Consider the following 21,012-nt stretch of genomic DNA (forward strand, 5'->3'; position numbering starts at 1 on the left):
AAAGAAGCATTGGCTCTCGTATTTGGTGTTACAAAGTTTCATGATTTCTTGTATAGTCATCACTTTACCATAATCACAGACCACAAACCTTTGACATTGCTTTTTCATCCGACCAAGTCTGTAACTCCACGTACAGTGCAGAAATTCATTCGCTGGTCTATTTTCCTCTCGCAGTACCGCTACGATATCTTGTATCGGTCCACTGCTAAGCATGGAAACGCTGATGCGTTGTCCCGCTTGTCTGTTGCTGAGGATAGGGCATTCGATTCCTCCGAACTTGCTTGCATGTTCATTGAAGCGGAAACCGATGAGGTGGTTGAATCGTTTCCGATTGTTTTTCGTCGTGTAGCTACAGCCACAGCTGCCGACCCTGTCCTTGTTCCCGTTCTGCGTTTTGTTGCTACGCTGTGGCCCTTGTCAAAGTCATGGATCGGGGACCCGTTGGTTCGCCGATTTTTTGCTCACAAGGAGAGACTTTTTGTACAACGTGGTGTTTTGCTGTTGCGTTCTGATAATGATCAGTCCAGGGTCGTGGTACCGCATTCATTACAGTCCTCTGTCTTACAGCTTCTCCACCAAGGACATTGGGGTATATTGAGAACGAAACAACTTGCTCGGCAGCACTGTACTTGGTTTGGAATCGATGCTGCGATTATGAATATGTGCTCTTCTTGCTTGGTGTGTGCTGAACAACAGTCAGCACCACCGCATTGAAGGTCTTCCACAGACTATTGTTTCCGACAATGGCCCACAATTCATGTCCGCAGAATTTCACTCATTCTGCAGGACCAATGGTATTCAACATCTGACGTCCGCGCCGTTTTCCCAACAGTCAAATGGTGCCACTGAACGATTGGTCAGGACTTTCAAGTCACAGATGTTGAAGTTGAAAGAGTCGGAGTCTCGGCAGGACGCGTTATTGATCTTTTTGTCTTCATATCGCTCTCAGCCCCGAGATGGTCGCTTGCCGGCTGAGTTGCTCCACGGTCGCCCTCATCTAACCTTCATGTCTTTGCTACATCCGCCGCATCTGGTTCCTCTGCAGCGGCAGACACCTGCTTTTGCTCCAGGTGACGTTGTCTACTATGGCCACTACCGAGGTTCACGGCGTTGGCTTGAAGGGCACATTCTTCGCTGCCTCAGACGTGCTATGTATCTGGTTTTGGGGGCATCTGGTGAGGTGCGTTGGCATCTCAATCAGCTGCGCCTCTGTCGTCGCACAGGATCTGCCATTTTGCCCCATTGCGACGCCCCGTCGTCACCGCCGCCGCCGCCGCCGCTGCTGCCGCCAGTTCTCCCGCCGGCGACGCCCGCAGTGGACGCGTCGCTGCAACCGCCAGGCGCCTCCCTGGGTCACGCGCCGCCGATCGCTTCCCGTGACCAGTTGTCCTCCGACATGGAACTCTTGCCCACTCTGGACCATATGTCGACTTCGCCCGTCGGGTGCCCCGGCCCGATGGAGGTCGACCCTTCAGCCCCTCCTGTCTCTCTATGGGCGCATACACCGCATGTTGGCGTGCACCCTGGAGCAGGTTTACAGGCGTTTCCTAGCTCCCCGCGGTCCGAATGGCAGGTTGCGGGTGGCACAGCCTCCCTTTTGTTAGGCTCCCCACCTCGTCGCATACGTCAACATGTGGTCCTCCCCACGGTGGCCGGAAGCCTTATACCACAACCGTACGCCGATTTGCGGAGGAGGAAAGTGGTGTCACCGCCAGACACCACACTTGCTAGGTGGTAGCCTTTAAATCGGCCGCGGTCCAGTAGTATACGTCGGACCCATGTGTCGTCACTATCAGTGATTACAGACCGAGCGCCACCACACGGCAGGTCTAGAGAGACTTCCTAGTACTCGACCCCAGTTGTACAGCCAACTTTGCTAGCGATGGTTCACTGACTTCTATGCTCTCATTTGCCGAGACGATAGTTAGCATAGCCTTCAGCTACGTTATTTGCTATGACCTAGCAAGGTGCCAGTATCCGTACTATTGATATTGTGAATCATGTACCATAAAGAGCAACGTTCTCCATTAATGGATTAAAGTTAAGTATTCCACCAGCTACGTCCATTGTTTTCAATTCTAATTCCCTTGTCATGTTCCAGACCTCACGCCAGCCTGCGTGAGCTAAAATGCGTGCATTTCGGGCTCCTTTAGCAATACGGTGTTGGCTCTCCTGCCAACCACAACAGTTACCATTAGGTTTTTTGACAACCAGCAATGGCGTAGACCATTTACTAGAAGAGACACGCATGATAACACCCAAAGATCTGAGTTGATCTTGTTCCAATTTGACTTTCTCACATAAAGCTATTGGAAATGGGCGGGCGCAAAAATGGGGTGTGACATTTGTTTCATTGTGATGTGAATCTTGAGATCAGTAGCACACCCTAAACCTTCTGAAATCAGAGAGGAAACTTCTGAACAGTGTGTCCAATTGTTTGTACAGAACTTGATCCAATACCAGATGTACTTCATCAGAAATAGAGAACCCAAAATTTTTAAAGGCGTCTAACCCAAATAAGTTTTCAGTGTTGACAACATCCACTACCAGAAAGGTCAAAGGCCAAACAACTGCTATGTACACTATGGATGCCCGTGATTCAAGATCTACATAGGTTTGAAAATTTAACAAAGTTACTACTTCACCCGTGTCCACTTGAATTTTTATCACCTTGCCAATCACACATACTTCAATTCAGTGTTTGTTCTTGGCTACAATCACTTATAAAACAGTGTTTACATCCATGTTCATGTCTGGTGAAGGAGTTTGGGAGTTGCACACACAAGTAATATTTATTTATTTACTTTTTACAATGGTTGCATGTCACTGAATGTTTTGGGCACGCGGCTTGTTCATGAAGAAAAAACAATAAGGGCATGCGGCCACTGTTGCGACACTGACTGTTGCTGGTGCTTACATTCATGGCCATGACGTTGTCTTACTCCTGTGAGCTAACTGGTGGTGGCCAAGGAGGGGGGAAGCAATTGCGGCATCTTCACATCATGATTCTATCTCATATCCTGCCCCCCTAGACACTTCAAAAGACTGAGCAACGTTCAGAACATCTGTGAGAGAGGGATTTTCACTTTGTAAAGCACATTCAAGGGTTTCCTTATCAGGAGCCAGGTGTATTATAGCATTACGAACAATCAAATCAGCATGAGACCTGTTGGGCCTCAGTAACAAACTGGCAATGACGGATAAGCCCATGAAGTTCTGCTGCCCAAGCTCTGTAAGACAGTTGCAGCCGCTTTTGACAATGGTAGAACTCAATGCGAGCAGCAATAATACAAGTACATTTGCAATGATAATTAGAGAGCAACTGACATATTTAATCAAAAGAGAGACTGGCAGGTTTCTGAAGAGGAACTGACTGACACAAAAGGTGATAACAATGAAGCAAAATCTATGACAAAAATAAAGCCTTACACAAATTGGGCTCAATGACTCTAAAAAACTTGAAAATGTTGCTGTAGGTGGTTTTCACATGCATCCCAATCTTTTGCAGAATCATCGTACGGAGGAAACGGTAGGGTCTGCATCAACACCAATGGAACCTGGCACTTCAATGAGGCTGCCACATTGTTTAATGTGATGGTGAGAGCCTGCTGGTAGCCAGTGAGAATGTTGTTACTCACCAAGAGACTGAAGAACTTCTTCCACTGACATTTTGGTTTTATGTCAAATCAAAGAAACGAAATACTTAGAGTACAATAACGTACTCATCGCCAAGTATGTTGTAATGTTGTATAGACACAATATCAGAAGTAACATCAACTACGTTTTACTCTGCTTCCACATACAGAGATCCACAATTACACTGAGTGAAGTGTAGAACAGTACAAAGCCTCATAACTCTAGAACACATCAATACAGAGTCTTTTAGGTGAGTGTATGGCAAGCAAGTAAACATGAGTGAGGCCCAGGGCCCACCACGCCAGGCTTACACTGGGCTGTTGTGCACATGCCACAGTACTTGCTGGATGGTCTGTGAACTTCATGAGGCAACCTCTTTAGCCCAGCCATGGAGGCACTTGTATCGTGCACTGTTTGATTACATGTGCTCACACTACAGGATTACAAAACTCAATTTCTGTATCAACTGCTTTATCTCTCTCTCTCTCTCTCTCTCTCTCTCTCTCTCTCTCTCCTCCCCTCCCCCTCAAGTTATTGCTGCTTTTATGAGCTCATAAATTTATGAAATTTCAGTGTAATGGAAAAACAACAAACTAATGAAGTTTTGAAAACTACAATTTAATAAATTACCTGCTTTCCTGTATTTCTGGCTCTAACAATTTGGAGGCAAGAGATGAATCCTCTTTAAACACTTCTACTGTTCTCTCCGCCAATGTCATGAGGTCTTCTGGATTTCCACTATTTAGCAGCCCTTCACGGAACTCTCTTTCTAACAATAAATGTGGACACTCCAGAGCAGAAGAAAGTAAGTAAGACTTAACATTACGACATGATTCTTCCAAGCCTTTCACAGGATGATGTTGGAGTAACAGAGAATGCAGTTTCTGGATTACCAGCTGTCTCTGTAAACAAATTTTGAAAGTTTCAATTAAAGTCAAACTTAAGATACCAACACCATTTCAAATCATGCTACATTTCAGAAAATACTGGAAAAGTAGAAATATTAGTAGGATAAATTACAGACTTTTACACACACATGCTCTTTGCTTATCAAGAGGCTTAAAGGGACGTGGGCTGGGAAAGTGTATTCCTGTATTTTATCTAGTTGGTTGTGTTGGCATGTTTTGTATTTCTCTTTCTAGAAACAACTCAACATTTTGGATAGTTTTTAATGTATTGGTAATAAAGCAATTTGAGTAAAATGCAATGAGGTTTAAAACATACCGTGGCAAGTGTCAGAGACAGCTGTTGTGTGTAATGATATTGGCATTTGTTTCGTGTCATTTACAAAACTTATGATAATCATATATCATAATGCCCTCATTCCAATTCCAATCATAATTTAAAACGCTGCATTTGGTTAACTTTGTTCTCAAATTTTTATTATTATCCTTATCCTAAAAATTGTGCAATTCTTGCTGCAAATTCAGTAAAACAGCAGTCTTACATCAGGTTCTATACAATCTACTGAGTTATGCAAGAACAGGCAGAATTAACACAGTGAACTTAAATAAGAGTCAATCTCAAAAAAGCATAAATCTTCAGAATGACAAGTTTATCCAAGACTGGAATCACAGAAATCAAATATTTCAGACTGGAGGATTCTTACTTTGGAAATGAAAGGCGATGGAGAGAAATGAAAGGATAGACAAGTGATAACAAAAAAACTATTGTCAAGTACAAACAGTACTATGACAAAAGACACCAAGAAGCTGGACAGAGGAAGCACGGAGAAAGGGGGATAGCAGGACACAAGGATACAAAGGACAGAGAGGGATTACCCAGGTGCAGGCATGAGTAGTTGTATATTAAGCACAAGGGTACTGAGGAGGGAGGGAACATCTGAAAAACATTGTTGGGGAGGGGAGAGGGAGAGGGAGAGGGAGAGGGAGAGGGAGAGGGAGAGGGAGAGGGAGAGGGAGAGGGAGAGGGAGAGGGAGAGGGAGAGGGAGAGGGAGAGGGAGAGGGAGAGGGAGAGGGAGAGGGAGAGGGAGAGGGAGAGGGAGAGGGAGAGGGAGAGGGAGAGAGGGAGAGGGAGAGGGAGAGGGAGAGGAAGAGGGAGAGGGAGAGGGAGAGGGATGGGTTGCAATTCAAGACAGATGCATAAAACTTAGAAAACAGTGCAGAAAAGGCCACACAGGCTTATAAACTTATTTAAAGTGTAGGATACATAGAAGTAAGAAGCTGGCGAAAGGGAGACAAGCAGAAGATAATTTGAGGACAGAGGCAGTGGACTGGGAAGTGGGTAAAGGTAGCCAATTCACAAAGAGTTGTGGAAATTAAAGCCAAGAAAACAGTGAAACAAAGGGATGCTTTGTAGTGACAGTTCCTATTTCCAAAATTTAGGTATGATGGTATTTGGGAAAGGAGTGGGTGGTGGGTGAGAGCAGAAAGGGATCATCCAGTCAATGCCAATGGTGAAGCACCATTGTCTGTACATACACCACCTGATCAAAAGTATCCGGACACCCATATGTAATCTGGAACTGATCACTAGACGTCACAACAAGCAGATGCGCCAATGTAAAAGAATGCTGAGGGTATGCATTGTCAATAGACAAGCAGTAACAGCAGAATAGGTCAGAAAATAGAGCTAAGTAAATTCAGACATGGACTAGTCACTGGATGTCACCGAATAACAAATCTATCAGGGACATTTCAACACTTCTAAAGCTGCCCAAGATGACAGTTGGTGATTTAACTGTGAAGGGGAAATGTGGTGGAACAACAACAGCTAAGACAAGACCAGACAGACATTGTGTACTAACAGGAGAATTGAGGAAGGTGGTTATAAAGAAACATTCCACGTGGGAAAAACATATATAAAAAACAAAGATGCTGTGACTTACCAAACAAGAAAGCACTGGTAGATAGACACAATAAAAAACACACAAACACACACAGAAATTTCAAGCTTTCGCAATCCACAGTTGCTTCATCAGGTAAGAGGGAAGGAGAGGGAAAGGCGAAAGGATGTGGGTTTTAAGGGACTCCTTACCCTCTCCCTTAAAACCCACATCCTTTTGTCTTTTCCTCTCCTTCCCTCTTTCCTGATGAAAAACCTTGGGTTGCGAAAGCTTGAAATTTGTGTGTGTGTGTGTGTGTGTGTGTGTGTGTGTGTGTGTGTGTGTGTGTGTGTGTTTTTCTATTGTGTCTATCTACCAGCACTTTCTCGTTTGGTAAGTCATAGGATCTTTGTTTTTTATATATATTTTTCCCACGTGGAATGTTTTTTTTTTTAGAAATCACATGAAATCAGCAGAAGGAATCAGTTTTGAGTCCAAAAGTGCTACCAACAATCCAGCTAACACAATGACTGTGTGTAGGTAATTAAAATGAATGGGGTAAAATGGTCGAGCAGCTCCTCGTAAGTCACACATCTCAGTAGTAAATGCTAAACTACACTTGAGGCAGAAAAAAGAGCACTGCTATTAGACAGTGGATGATTGGAAATGAGTGATGGATCCTGCTACCCCTTAGCAAACCAATGAGAGAGCTTGGGTTTGGCAAATGCCCGGAGAATGTCACCTGTAATTATATGCAGAGCCAACTGTGAAGTTTGGAGGAGGTGGTGTTGCAGTATGAGGGTGATTTTCATGGTCAGGGTGTGGTTTCCTTGTTGCACTTAAGGAAACACTAAATGCAGAATGATTTGAACACTTTTTACAGCATTGTATGTAGCGTACAGCAGAGGAACCTTTCAGAGACGATGACCGATTGTGTCGGCATGACAATACTCACTGTCAGAAAGCCACCTGTGAGGCAATAGTTTGTGGACAATAACAATGCTAAAACAGACTTGACTGCCCAGCATATCTGACCTGAACGCAGTGGTATACCACTGGGGTGATTTAGAATGTCAATATCACTCCAAACTCCAGTGTTCAACATCACTACTTTCCCTGGATGCAGCTAATGGGGAAAAATGGGCTGCCAGTCACCCACAGACATCCAGACACCTCACTGAAACTGCCCCCACCAGAGTTCAAGGCATAACAAAGTTGAAGTGTGGATACACCCCATATTAACATCCACCAATAAATTCCTGATACTTTTGATCAGATAGTGTACACCACCACTATTTCATTGTCACATGGATTGTATCTTTCTGGAAGAGACCCAGGTAGAAGGTGTGTCCCATGCATTGGCCAAGCACTTCTACACCTGTCCTGCCTCTGGTATATTCACTCCCATTAATGAAAGCAACCATATTATTTATCAACTTCACTGTGTGGTTTTGTACAAAACACAGCCTGTGAATGAATGAATGCTTTATTAATCATGCTGAACTACAAGAAAAGTAGCAACCTAGCGCCTGGAGGGAACTCTCAGATCACAAACGATTTCCCATGTGTTGTAGCCAAAGTAGGGGAAAAAATGTTATCATAGTACGTGTAATAAAGATGACCAAAAAAATGTATGACAATACATGCCATTAACATAAAAGTATACCCTAAATCCAACAATTTTCAACAAATGCTCCTGATCATTTTGTTCTTCACAGCTGATTCGTGTAAATATTAATAAGAACCAACACAGCTGTATTAACGTACATTTATTATGGCACAACCAGATTCATTCAGTGATGATGTTCACTAAACGAAAACGGTCTTGACATAGTAAATGTACATTAATGCAGCTGTGGTGGTTCTTATTAATACCAATTTTCAATAAACTATCTCTTGTGGCAATTATGGAACATACGCTGTGCTCTCATATGACGACTTTTCCAGAGACCAAAAAACTCCTATGTAAGAGCTGCCAAGGTTTCCACACTCACTAGTTACATTAAATCTAGCTTTCTCTGTTCTTTCAAGAGATTCATTGGGCAGTGGATGGCAGAGCTCATCTTGACTCTGTGTTTTTTGACTCATAGAAAGCCTAGTAAATAAATTACACATGGGGTATTAGCACTGATGTGCAATTAGAATGAGGAGACTTCTACCAAATAGGACTATGTATGTTGTTCTTAACGGGGAAAACATAATCAGAAACACAAACAGCAACTGTCTGGCATCGCTCGAAGTAATGTGTGGCTGTTATTGTTCATATAAATATACCAGGTGGTTATAATCAGACTTTTCTATTTAACACATTGCAACATGGAAACTAATTACCAAATGAGTACCAAAGTTGGTAACATCAATGTCCAGAGTATAGGGTGCATGATTTCCATGTGTCACCATGCCACAGTCCAGTTCCACTTATGGCCACCAGGTGCCATGATCAGTCATCGTGATTCATAGTCTCACACACCTGAGCAGGCGTAGTGCATTTGTTGACATGTATACACGAGCTTGGACAAAAGGAGCAGGGCATTATTGTTGAGGCTCTATAATGAAAACAACAGTAATGATGCAGCTGCACTTCGAGAATATTGCTGGCTGAAAGGATTATGGAAGCGTCCTCTTTCTCCACCTGCTCTGCGGAGGAAGAAGTTCGAATCAACTGGAGAACTGGGCGTCGTTCCGGAAAGTGACCAACGACCTGTTGCACCACAGGTGGTTGATGAAATCTCTATTGCTATGACAGACAATTCTGCATGCAATTCCCGACCGCAGCCAGTGTGCTTGCCGTGTCATGACAGTTGAACTTCCTGTAGTCCACTGTACGGCAGGTGCTTTGAACCATTCTCAAATGGTATCCATACAAGATCCATATCATCCAACAGCTTGCACCACAGGATGCACAAAGAGGTGTTGACTTTGCTCTCCACCTTCTCGTAAGGACTGAAGTTGAAAAGGACCATCCTACAGACAGACGAAGCTCATTTACCTCTGATGGGTAAGGTGAGCACACACACTTGCCAAGTTTGGGGATCTTTACCTCCAGTCGCTGTGCATGAAGTTCCTCTGTATGGCGAACATGTCACCACATGGTATGGCTTCACTGCTACATTCGTCACTGGCCCAGTCTTTTTTGAACAGGCTGGTGCTCAAAGACCAAAGACATGCAGTGTGAGTGGCCCGAGTTACTGAGATATGCTTCACCAGCATGTCATAGCCACCCTAAAGGAGAGAGATGCATTAAAATCAGCTGTTATCATTGAAGATGAGGTCTCACTGCACATCACTCTTAAGGGTCACCTGTTTCCCTGAAATACAGTTGGAAATGAATTATCAGCTAGTTGTTACCAAATGCTTGATTGGCACGATCACTTGATCTCATTCCCTGTGATTTCTCGTTGTGGGGCTATCTGAAGGACAGGACTTACCAGGGGAATATTCACACCTGTGCTAATCTGAAGCACAGCATATCAAGAGAGGTAGCCAGTATATCCATGAACATGCTTTGTTCTGCTGTGCAGAATCCAGTCCTGAACTTTCAGACTTGTTTGGACACTGATGGGAATCATATTGAGCCCAATTTGTAGCAGTAATGGTACCACAGCAGTACGTTAAAAGTGCTTCAATTGAAATGATTAAGCATAATTTCACTTCCCCATCTGCTTGACGTTAATGCCACCTAGTTTGGTCCTCGTAGGGCAATTAGTTTCTGTGTTATAACATATTAAATAGGAAAAGTTTATAACTACCCAGTATATTCAAGTCTCCTACTGCTGCTTTGTCTATACAACGAATCTCTGCTGGTGAGAAAGAGGTACAGGCCTTTCATGATTATAAAAGAATATTTCAATATGTCGGTTACATTTCCCGTACAGCAGTGTATAACTTAAAGTGCACCAAATAAAAAGCAACAACAAGGCTCATAAACATTGGTGGATTCATAAGCTTCTTAAACAGCTAAACAGACAAGGGTGCCTTAAAACAGATGATGGAATGGGGTACAGAAATTCCTTGTAGATGAGTACAGAAGATTTCAAAAAATTCCATAGATGGTTGAATGATGTATTTTGAAGGAAGATAAACAGTTGATGGAATGGGATACAGAAATTCCTTGTAGATGAGTACAGAAGATTTCAAAAAATTCCATAGATGGTTGAATTATGTATTTTGAAGGAAGATAACAATCTCAAACTGGTAATTTCTGCTTCCATCAGATTAGCAATCACAATTCACACTCATAATTCACTGCACACTATTCGAGCAACAAGCAGAGAATTATGTAACTTCCCAGCAAAAAAACACATGAATCCAAAAATTGTGCTTTTTAATTTTTTTTACACAAAAAGTTTCTGAAAAACTACTTCAGCAAGGGATACAATTCTGATTCATTTACATAACGAAAGTTTTTTCAGCATCATAGCAGACAACTCTGTTTTCAGCTTTCTACCTCAGACGAATCAAATCTAGATGCGGACACTACTCTTAGTGCGGCAAGGTGAAAAAGTCTGCCACAAAGAGAATGCAGTAAACAATTGCAGCAATGAGTCTGAACAAAGGATAAATGTGTACTACAGTTTACAACAGGAGTGCTGTCATGGCTACGCATCTACATGATCAGGAAGTTTTTTTTTTTAACATGTTCCTCTTAGGCAGCCTCTAGTAAATGATGTGCAACAGATTACATGAGCGCGCACGCACGCACGCACCCCCCCCCCCCCCCCCCCCCACACACACACACACATTGTTGCTACAAGATGTCACTCTAAATGACAGGTAAATATGGAAAAGGCAATATTCATGTTTTCTAAAAACTTTCCTGGTACACACTGCTTAAATCCTGCAAGTTATATGACAGCAATGATACTCAGTTACATAAACTTCTCTGAATTCTGGGCATAACTCTACACAGGGAGCCGTAAACAAATTTATCGCTGTGTTGACAAGTTGTCCTGTAGATACTTAGTGCTACCTGTGTGACTCCATCGTGGGTTCCAAGTTATATGTACAAATAACCTAGTTGATACTGTCTGTAGCCCTTTGAGGCAGTTCCCAAGTAGAGACAGGTGTGAGCACTATTATTGCTATTAGGGACTTTCGGCACCACAGCAGTGGGAGCACTGTGAATGGTGCTCGGAATATACCCAATAGGCATCACCACCTAATGCAGGGCGCAACACACTGGCTGAAGGTAGGTAAACATGAAAAGTTGTCAGAAATCACAGAGGAGAATTTCCAAACACTGCAATCACTAAAGTCTCAAAAAAGAGATACATGGCAAAGGGAGTGGGGCACCAGCAATAATGCACAACTTCTTCCCAACAACTAATAGCAGCTGGCAATGAGACATAGTGACTCCAGCCGGGTAGAGCCCACTTGATGACTAACCACAGCCCTTCTCCTGCATGAATCTCAGACAGGAGGCAGAATGCATCATTCGGAGAAAGTGTCTCTCCAGAATACACACTCTTCCACAGTTACATCCTGGACCATACAAAACTACTGCACTCAACAAACAAAGAAATTTTGCCAACCACTATGAGACTCTAGAATATGGATAGAACTAAATACTGTTTCAGTAACATATCCAGGACACTATACAAAGAATACAGACAAAGACAATTATACAGACAGACAACACAACACACAGTAACTGTAAGGAAATCCAGTCAAGGCACTTCAAATGAGGATAGCACAGGCGTAGAGAACAAAACTGAGAAATGTATATAACCAAATGATCCATAATGAGAAAACTTGAAAATACAATGACACTAATAGCAAAATTAGTCATTATTACATGAATATACATAGACTAGACATACAGTCCAAACAGAGTTAGTCACACACACACACACACACACACACACACACACACACACACACACACACAAGAATTCCTGGACAAGGGTGAACACATTTAGTTTATATATAAAACAACATTAAAAATAAATCTCATTTTTGGTATAGTACCTGCTAAGAAAATGTAAAAGTGACCCAAAAATAACTAGGACAATATCATGTGCAGTAACTGTATATGAAAGGATACATATAAACTTAGAAGTTGGCATCAGATGCACAGAACAGAAACTCCAGTGTTTCAAAGACCCTGTATCTTAACAGAATAAGACATTAGAATAATTTAATCCATAGGCACCACATGCTGCCCAGTAAGATTATTATTATTATTATTATTACTATTATCACTTTTCACGGCTTCATGGAATGGCACATGTCTTTTGTAATCTCCACACGCCATTATCTCAATCAATTCGAGCTTTATGACAGGACAATTGTAAAATGAACTATGAATCAATATGTACTTTAGACATGATGACTGTAACTGTATGGCCTGTTATACATTCTACATAACAGATGTAAAACTTTATGGTAATAAATAACTAAGTTGTTAAAAACTTGTAATGAAATGGACAGGGAAACTTGTGGATGATCAGAATTTGGTAAAAAGATTAGCAGCTGACACAAGGAAGTAACAGATCTGGTATTATTTGTATATGCAATCAACAGTTGGTCACTGGAATCAGGCACAAGCTGCAGGTATCTAGGAGTTTCTATGTGCAGCAATTTAATATGGAATGGACACATAAAAAGAGCTTTAGTGAATGCACAAGCCTGACTCGGGTTTACTGGCAGGATCTTAAGGAAGTGTAATCCATACACAAAAGATATTACTTACAAAACCTTTGCTTGGCCAAATCTTGAGTATTGTCCATCTAACTTCAGTTGTTGCCAAGTTATATAACCAGAAAAGGTAGGAAAGCTTCAAAGTAAAACAGAAGTGATTTCTGGCATTCCCCAAGGTAGTGTTATAGGCCCTTTGCTGTTACTTATCTACATAAACAATTTGGGAGGCAATGTGAGCAGCCATCTTAGGTTGTTTGCAGATGATCCTGTTGCTTATCGACCAGTAAGTCATCAGGAGATCAAAACAAATTTCAAAACAATTTAGAAAAGACATCTGTATGGTGTGAAAACTGGCAATTGACCCTAAATAACGGGAAGTGTGAGGTCATCCACATGAGTGCTAAAAGGAATCTGTTAAACTTTGGTTACATCATAAATAAGTCAAATTGAAAGGCCGCAAATTCAACAAAATACCTAGGAATAACAATTACGAACAACCTAAATTGGAAGGAAAATATAGAAAATGTAACAGATCTACTAAAGAGATTGCCTACACTACACTTGTCCGTCCTCTTTTAGAATACTGTTGTGTGGTGTGGGACCCGTAGCAGACAGGATTGACAGAATACATTGAAAAAGTTCAAAGGGGGGCAGCATGTTTTATATTATCATGAAATAGAGGAGAGAGTGTCACTGAAATGATACATGATTTGCTGTGGACATCATTAAAACAAACACATTTTTCGTTGCAGTGGAATCTTCTCATGAAATTTCATTCACCAACTTTCTCCTCTGAATGTGAAAATATTTTGTTGAGCTACATAGGGAGAAACAATCGCCATAATAAAATATGGGAAATCAGAGCTCGCATGGAAAGAGATAGGTGTTTGTTTTTTCCGTGCACTATACAAGACTGGAATAATAGAGAATTGTGAAGGTGGTTTGATGAACCCTCTGCCAGGCACTTAGTGTGATTTGCAGAGTACAGATGTCGATGTTGATGTAGATGTAGATGAAAGAAGAGCTGCATAATTCATCACAAATTTGTGTATTCATTGTGGGGGTATTACAGAAATGTCCAAAAAAACTCCATTAGGGGTGGTGGGTATCACAGAGAGGCTCACTCACAAAGTTCTGGGAGACCACATTCCCAAATGAGCCAAGAAAAATGGTACTTCTCCCAGTACACATTTTGCATAATGGCCATGGTGCTAAAATTGAATTCAAATTGTTTGTATGGTAAATTACACATTAAAGGAATGGTTTCCTTTCAACTGCAAGTAATACTGTGTTTTGATTGGTTTGACATGTTAAGTTTGAATTTGGCTGTCAGTGAGACGACAGTCAACACAGAAAAGTAATCATTAATTATTTCAATGTAAAGGCTTGGAAGGATAGTGTCACTGCCAACAAACAATAATATCAATATAAATCTGCAGTGAAACAAGTAAAATCCAACAGAGTAGCAAACACTCCACGTATAAATCATTTGATATTTATGACCATAAATAAATTTTATGTATTTTCCTTATTATTGATTTGTCTTTGATTTTCTCCAACCATATTTCCTATAAGTTTTTAAGTGACTCTCTAATTATCATAATGAAGAAATTTATGGATTGCGTCACTTTATATTCGTTCCCACATCTACAACTGTCTTTTCAATGCATTTTTTAAAAATCTTTATTTCATTAATTTTATTTTTTTTAAGATTCTCTTCACACATACACTTAGTTGCATATTTATTCTTTTGAGAGGACATCATCTTGTTACAATTCTATCTACAGGTTACTTAACATTCCATTCCAAAGTAATATGCACAATACCATGCGGACTCTATCTACATTTTCATAATTTCATCAAAAATGTAGCAAAGTACTGATTACCAGTCCCATTATGAATGTAAAAAGGAAGTATATAGTATCTCACCAATATGTCCTTGCAAGGTTGCTCTCCAAAGTTGATTACTCTTTGTGTAAGGAGTGCCCAGATATCCGGTGACAAATAGCGATGCAATGGTGTCAAATTAGTTGCAGTCAAATCTTCAACATGGGGAACAGAAATCTCTGGAGTGTAGGTATCCTCACAATAATATAACAATAAAATACGCAGCTGTCCCCAACAATGGCATGTTTTCAAATATGACACCACTAACCTGGGTCTCTGAAACAGGGCACAAAAGCAGTCAGTTTAGAATCATTATGTTATGTCCCATGACACTTATTCCACAGAAATTGTAGTCTCCTTGATGAGGAAAGAAGTCAAAGAAGCAGCTTTTACTAAGGTGCAAGTCAATAATGTGGAATTTTATATTATAAACTTAATATTGATAAAATTATAATTAAAACCATTGTACAATAAATACGGACAACTGAAATCCACATTACTTTTCAGATCCCTATGAAGAAACTCTTCAATGAGGTAGATAGTCCTTTAATTTTTGAAACTCAACTACATTTCTTAAATAATATTATACCCTGAAATCTTTTTGAGATTGTTTTCAGTTCTGGTGTTATGATTGTGCTACGTACTACTTTGTGAGCAAAGAATAACAACAAAGGGCATGAAAGGGTGTCCTCAGTATCCAAAATAATAAAGATGGTGAAGGATCTTAATCTGAATACTCTGATATGTTCAGAAATGAATATTAAGTACAGTACTGCCACAAACAGTTTACACATTATAACAATAACTTAACTCATAGCAACTGTTCAACATGCTAAGCATGAGTTTCAATGCATGCATTGCAATGCTGTCAATGGAACTGAATGCTGCATTCACAATCTTTTGACGTCATTGCTGGCACGCACCATTACACCAATCCACACACCAAAACAAGAAGACAAAACTGACAACACATATGATGACATTGAACATGAAGTAGCAACATTTTAGTAAACTTTTATGAATGGGCAGAAAACAATACCTTCAATACCTTATCGGAACAGGTAACTAATATATGTAATGATTTTGGAATTAGTCAATTTGTGGAATAACCAGGTAAGTCAGAAGCACACAGTGTGTTATGTGAAAATGACTCTCATGAATCTGAATAGACACGAAGCCCACACCTACTACAGTAGAACAAGTTTGTATGCCAAATAGCTCTGCAGATGACGAAGAAATTGATGAAATGTATGATGACATAAAAGAAATTATTCAGAACGTGAAGGGAGACGAAAATTTAATAGTCATGGGTGACTGGAATTCGACAGTAGGAAAAGGGAGAGAAGGAAACATAGTAGGTGAATCTGGATTGGGGCTAAGAAATGAAGAGGAAGCCGCCTGGTAGTTTTGCACAGAGCACAACTTAATCATAGCTAACACTTGGTTCAAGAATCATAAAAGAAGGTTGTATACATGGAAGAAGTGTGGAGATACTCGAAGGTATCAGATAGATTGTATAATGATAATACAGAGATTTAGAAACCAGGTTTTAAATTGTAAGACATTTCCAGGGACAGATGTGGACTCTGACCACAATCTATTGGTTATGAACTGTTGATTAAAACAGAAGAAACTGCAAAAAAGTGGAAATTTAAGGAGATGGGAACTGGATAAACTGACTAAACCAGAGGATGTACAGAGTTTCAGGGAGAGCATAAGGGAACACTTGATAGGAATGGGGGAAAGAAATACAGTAGAAGAATGGGTAGTTTTCAGGGATCAAGTAGTGAAGGCAGCAGAGGATCAAGTAGTTAAAAAGACGAAGGCTAGTAGAAATCCTTGGGTAACAAAAGAAATAATGAATTTAATTGATGAAAGGAGAATATATAAAAATGCAGTCATTGAAGCAAGCAAAAAGGAATACAAACGTCTCAAAAATGAGATCGACAGGAAGTGTAAAATGGCTAAGCAGGAATGGCTAGAGGATAAATGTAAGGATGTAGAGGCTTATCTCACTGGGGGTAAGATAGATACTGCCTACAGAAAAATTAAAGAGACCTTTAGAGAAAAGAGAACCACTTGCATGAATTATCAAGAGTTCAGCTGGAAACCCAGTTCTAAGCAAAGAAGGGAAAGCAGAAAGGTGGAAGGAGTATATAGAGGGTCTATACAGGGGCGATGTTCTTGAGGACAATATCATGGAAATGGAAGAGGACGTAGATGAAGATGAAATGGGAGATATGATACTCTGTGAAGAGTTTGACAGAGCACTGAAAGACCTGAGTCGAAACAATGACCAGGAGTAGACAACTACTAGAACTACCGACACCCTTGGGAGAGACAGTCCTGACAAAACTCTATGATCTGGTGAGCAAGATATATGAGACAGGTGAAATACCCTCAGACTTCAAGAAGAATATAATAATTCCAATCCCAAAGAAAGCAGGTGTTGACAGACGTGAAAATTACCAAACTATCAGTTTAAAAGTCGAGGCTCCAAAATACTAACGTGAATTCTTTACAGACGAATGGAAAAACTGGTAGAAGTCGACCTCGGTGAAGATCAGTTTGGATTCTGTAGAAATACTGGAACATGTGAGGCAATACTGACCATATGACAAGAAGATAGATTAAGGAAAGGCAAACCTACGTTTCTAGCAATTGTAGACTTAGAGAAAGCTTTTGACAATTTTGACTGGAATACTGTCTTTCAAATTCTGAAGGTGGCAGGGATATAATACAGGGAGCAAAAGGCTATTTTCGATTTGTAGAGAAGCCAGATGGCAGTTATAAAGAGTCGAGGGACATGAAAAGGAAGCAGTTGTTGGGAAGGGAGTGAGAGAGGGTTGTAGCCTATTCCCGATGTTATTCAATCTGTACATTGAGCAAGCAGTAAAGGAAACGAAAGAAAAATTCAGAGTAGAAATTAAAATCCATGGAGAAGAAATAAAAACTTGAGGTTCGCCGATGACATAGTAATTCTGTCAGAGACAGCAAAGGACTTGGAAAAGCAGTTGAACGGAATGGACAGTGTCTTGAAAGGAGGATATAAGATGAACATCAACAAAAGCAAAAAGAGGTTAATGGAATGCAGTCAAATTAAGTCGGGTGATGCTGAGGGAATTAGATTAGGAAATGAGACACTTAAAGTAATAAAGGGGTTTTGCTATTTGGGGAGCAAAATAACTGATGACGGTCGAAGTAGAGAGGATATAAAATGTAGACTGGCAATGGCAAGGAAAGCATTTTTGAAGAAGAGTAATTTATTAACATCAAGTATAGATTTAAGCATCAGGATGTCATTTCTGAAAGCATTTGTATGGATCGTAGCCATGTATGGAAGTGAAACATGGACGATAAATAGTTTGGACAAGAAGAGAATAGAAGCTTTTGAAATGTGGTGCTACAGAAGAATGCTGAAGATTAGATGGGTAGCTCACACCAACCAGATTCAGAAGGATGTAGGTTGCAGTAGGCACTGGGAGATGAAGAAGCTTGCACAGGATAGAGTAGCATAGAGAGCTGCATCAAACCAGACTCTGGACTGAAGACCACAACCACAACAACAACAACAACAATGAATCTGGATACGAAAATGATCCTATGTTTAAAAAATGATCTGAAAGGCAATTGTTTTTGTAGTGATTTTTGTATTAGTACGTGTGAAGGTGATGACGATGATCCTATAGGGAAAAAATACAGATGAGAAATATTTTTTATGTTTTAAGGAAGAAGATGAGATATATGATGATAAGGAGGAAACTGATATTCATGATAGTGTGTAGAAATATCCAAAGGCATAGTTGAGAAAAGAGGTAATTGTAATGATAGTGGTAAAGCTACTGAGTCCTGAGTTTAATTTCCAGTAACATGTTTATAGTCCAATGGTGAAGGTACTTCAGCTAACAGTAGTGAGAGTAATGATAAATTTTTGGCTGAGATTATTAGTGACGAAGTATTCTTTTATAACTTGTAGTTACATAGTGATGCTTTTCAGAATGATGAAAATTTTAGAAACTGAGTAGGATATCTGTAAATAACTAAAAGGTAAGTACACGAGTGAAGATCAATGTCAGTGGAGTGAAATTTCTTGGATAAGTGACATTCTAGGTGTGGATAGTACTAGTAATGATTTTTCTGTTGGTGTGATGAAACTTTGTAATCCAGATAAGACCAATACAAGTAAGATACAAACCATAGGTGACAGCTCCAAAGACATTGAAGATGATTTGTTATCCAAAAATGTTAAACACAGTGATCATGGTTAAGTTTGTAATTCCTTCATTAACATTAAAGATAGGATTATAGGAAGGCAGGTGCCTTGTCAACATAGGGAGCCAGGTGTCATGAGTTTCTGAGGCCTTATTTAAAATCAGAGGTGTTACAGGTAGACATCGTAAAACAGTGAAGAATCAGGCTCTGATTACTTGAAGGAGTAGATTTTACTCAAGGACTTTCAGAGGATTTTATACTGGGGATAAATTGGATAGGAAAAGTAGGTTTTGATTGGGGAGGACAGAAGCTCTGTATTCCAAGACCACATGCAAGCTGTGTTGTAACCAATTTTCTCAAGTCAAATTTCAACAGCAACAGTAATAGTAAACTTAATGGTATTCAGTTTTTGAAAGAAGTTGGAGGTGTGAACTATGACATTCTGGTATTGACACAGATTAGGCAGAGTTTGAAGACTGTGTTAACATTAAAGTAGGAGAAGCTGGTGGGGTTCAGTGAACATCAAAAACAGGAATTATGATCTTTACTTTGGGAGTACAGTGATGTCTTTATTAATAATGTGTCAGGACGAGTAAAATGTAACCAGCATACTTTACAGTTGAAACCTCACAAGTCATTTTTTACAAGACCTTATGGTGTACCAACTGCCAGAAGATCAGCAGTAAGGAAAGAATTGCACAAAATGGAAGTATGTGATGTTAGTGAAAGAAGTACCAGTCCTTACAATAACCACTTGTTATAGTTATGAAGAGAGATGTAAGTGTGAGATTGGTGTTGGACTCCAGCCAGTTAAGCAAATTTTTATGCAGAGAAACACTGATAGGCTTGTACGCAAATTTAAAAACATATAATTTATTTCAAGTCTTGATTTGATCTTAGGATCAAATTGAGGCTTGAAAGAAAGTAGGTTTGATACGGAAACCTACTAACCACCAGCAATACCACCACTTCAACAGCTGCCAACCATTCCATACCAAGAAGTACTTTCCATACAGCCTAGCCACCCGTGGTCATCGCACCTGCAGAGCGGTCGCTCTTGAAATATACCAAGGGTCTCACTGAAGCCTTCACAGATCATAATTATCCTCCCAACCTTGTACAAGAACAAATCACCTGTGCCTTATCTTTCCAGTCTCCCACCATCTCCCACAGTCTCACCATCCAGCCACAGAGGAGCATTCCCCTCACACACAACTCAGTACCACGCAGGACTGGAGCAACGGAATTACATTCTCCGCCAGGGTTCCGTTGTGAACTGAAATAAGAAATGTCCTGTCCATTATCGTTCCCACCCCTCTCACAGTCGTATTCCACCATCCACCAAACCCACACAATATACTCGGCCATCCCTACACAATCCCTGCTCCCAACTGCTTACCACATGGCTCATATCCCTGTAATAGATCTAGAAGCAAGATTTGTCCCCACACTTGCTCCAGTCAGGTCGTAAACATCACCTATCCCATCAATGACAGAGCTTCCTGTGAAACCAGTCATGTGATCTACAAGCTAAAATGCAAACTCTGTGCTGCATTCTATGTGGGCATGATAACCAGCAAGCTGTCTGTCTGTATTGATGGCCACCGACAAACCATTGCTGAGCACACTGCCCAACACAACATCCTTCATTTCAGTGACTGCTTCACAGCCTGTGCCATCTGGATCCTTCCTACCAACAACAGCTTTTCTGAAATGCGTAGATGGGATTTCTCGTATGTTCCCATAAGCCTCCTGGCCTCAACCTTCGTTAGTCACTGTTCTCACCCATCCATCCCCTGCCCTGTTCCATTCTAGCACTACACAGCCTTCATTCCACCATCGCACTCAGTCT

At 40.7% G+C, this 21,012-nt stretch overlaps 1 protein-coding gene across 1 annotated transcript in view; it reads right to left on the reverse strand.

The window, feature by feature from the left end:
• LOC126333434 (uncharacterized) overlaps positions 1-21,012 on the reverse strand; it is a 144,512-nt gene that overhangs the window by 83,557 nt on the left and 39,943 nt on the right. The window contains exons 5-6 of the mRNA XM_049996735.1: positions 14,991-15,224; positions 4,267-4,538 (exon numbers count right to left, since the gene is read on the reverse strand). Coding sequence (XP_049852692.1) covers positions 4,267-4,538; positions 14,991-15,224 — 506 coding nt within the window. The remainder of the gene's footprint in view (positions 1-4,266; positions 4,539-14,990; positions 15,225-21,012) is intronic.

The sequence above is a fragment of the Schistocerca gregaria genome, chromosome 2 (genome assembly GCF_023897955.1).
Source record: "Schistocerca gregaria isolate iqSchGreg1 chromosome 2, iqSchGreg1.2, whole genome shotgun sequence".
Taxonomy (NCBI): domain Eukaryota; kingdom Metazoa; phylum Arthropoda; class Insecta; order Orthoptera; family Acrididae; genus Schistocerca; species Schistocerca gregaria.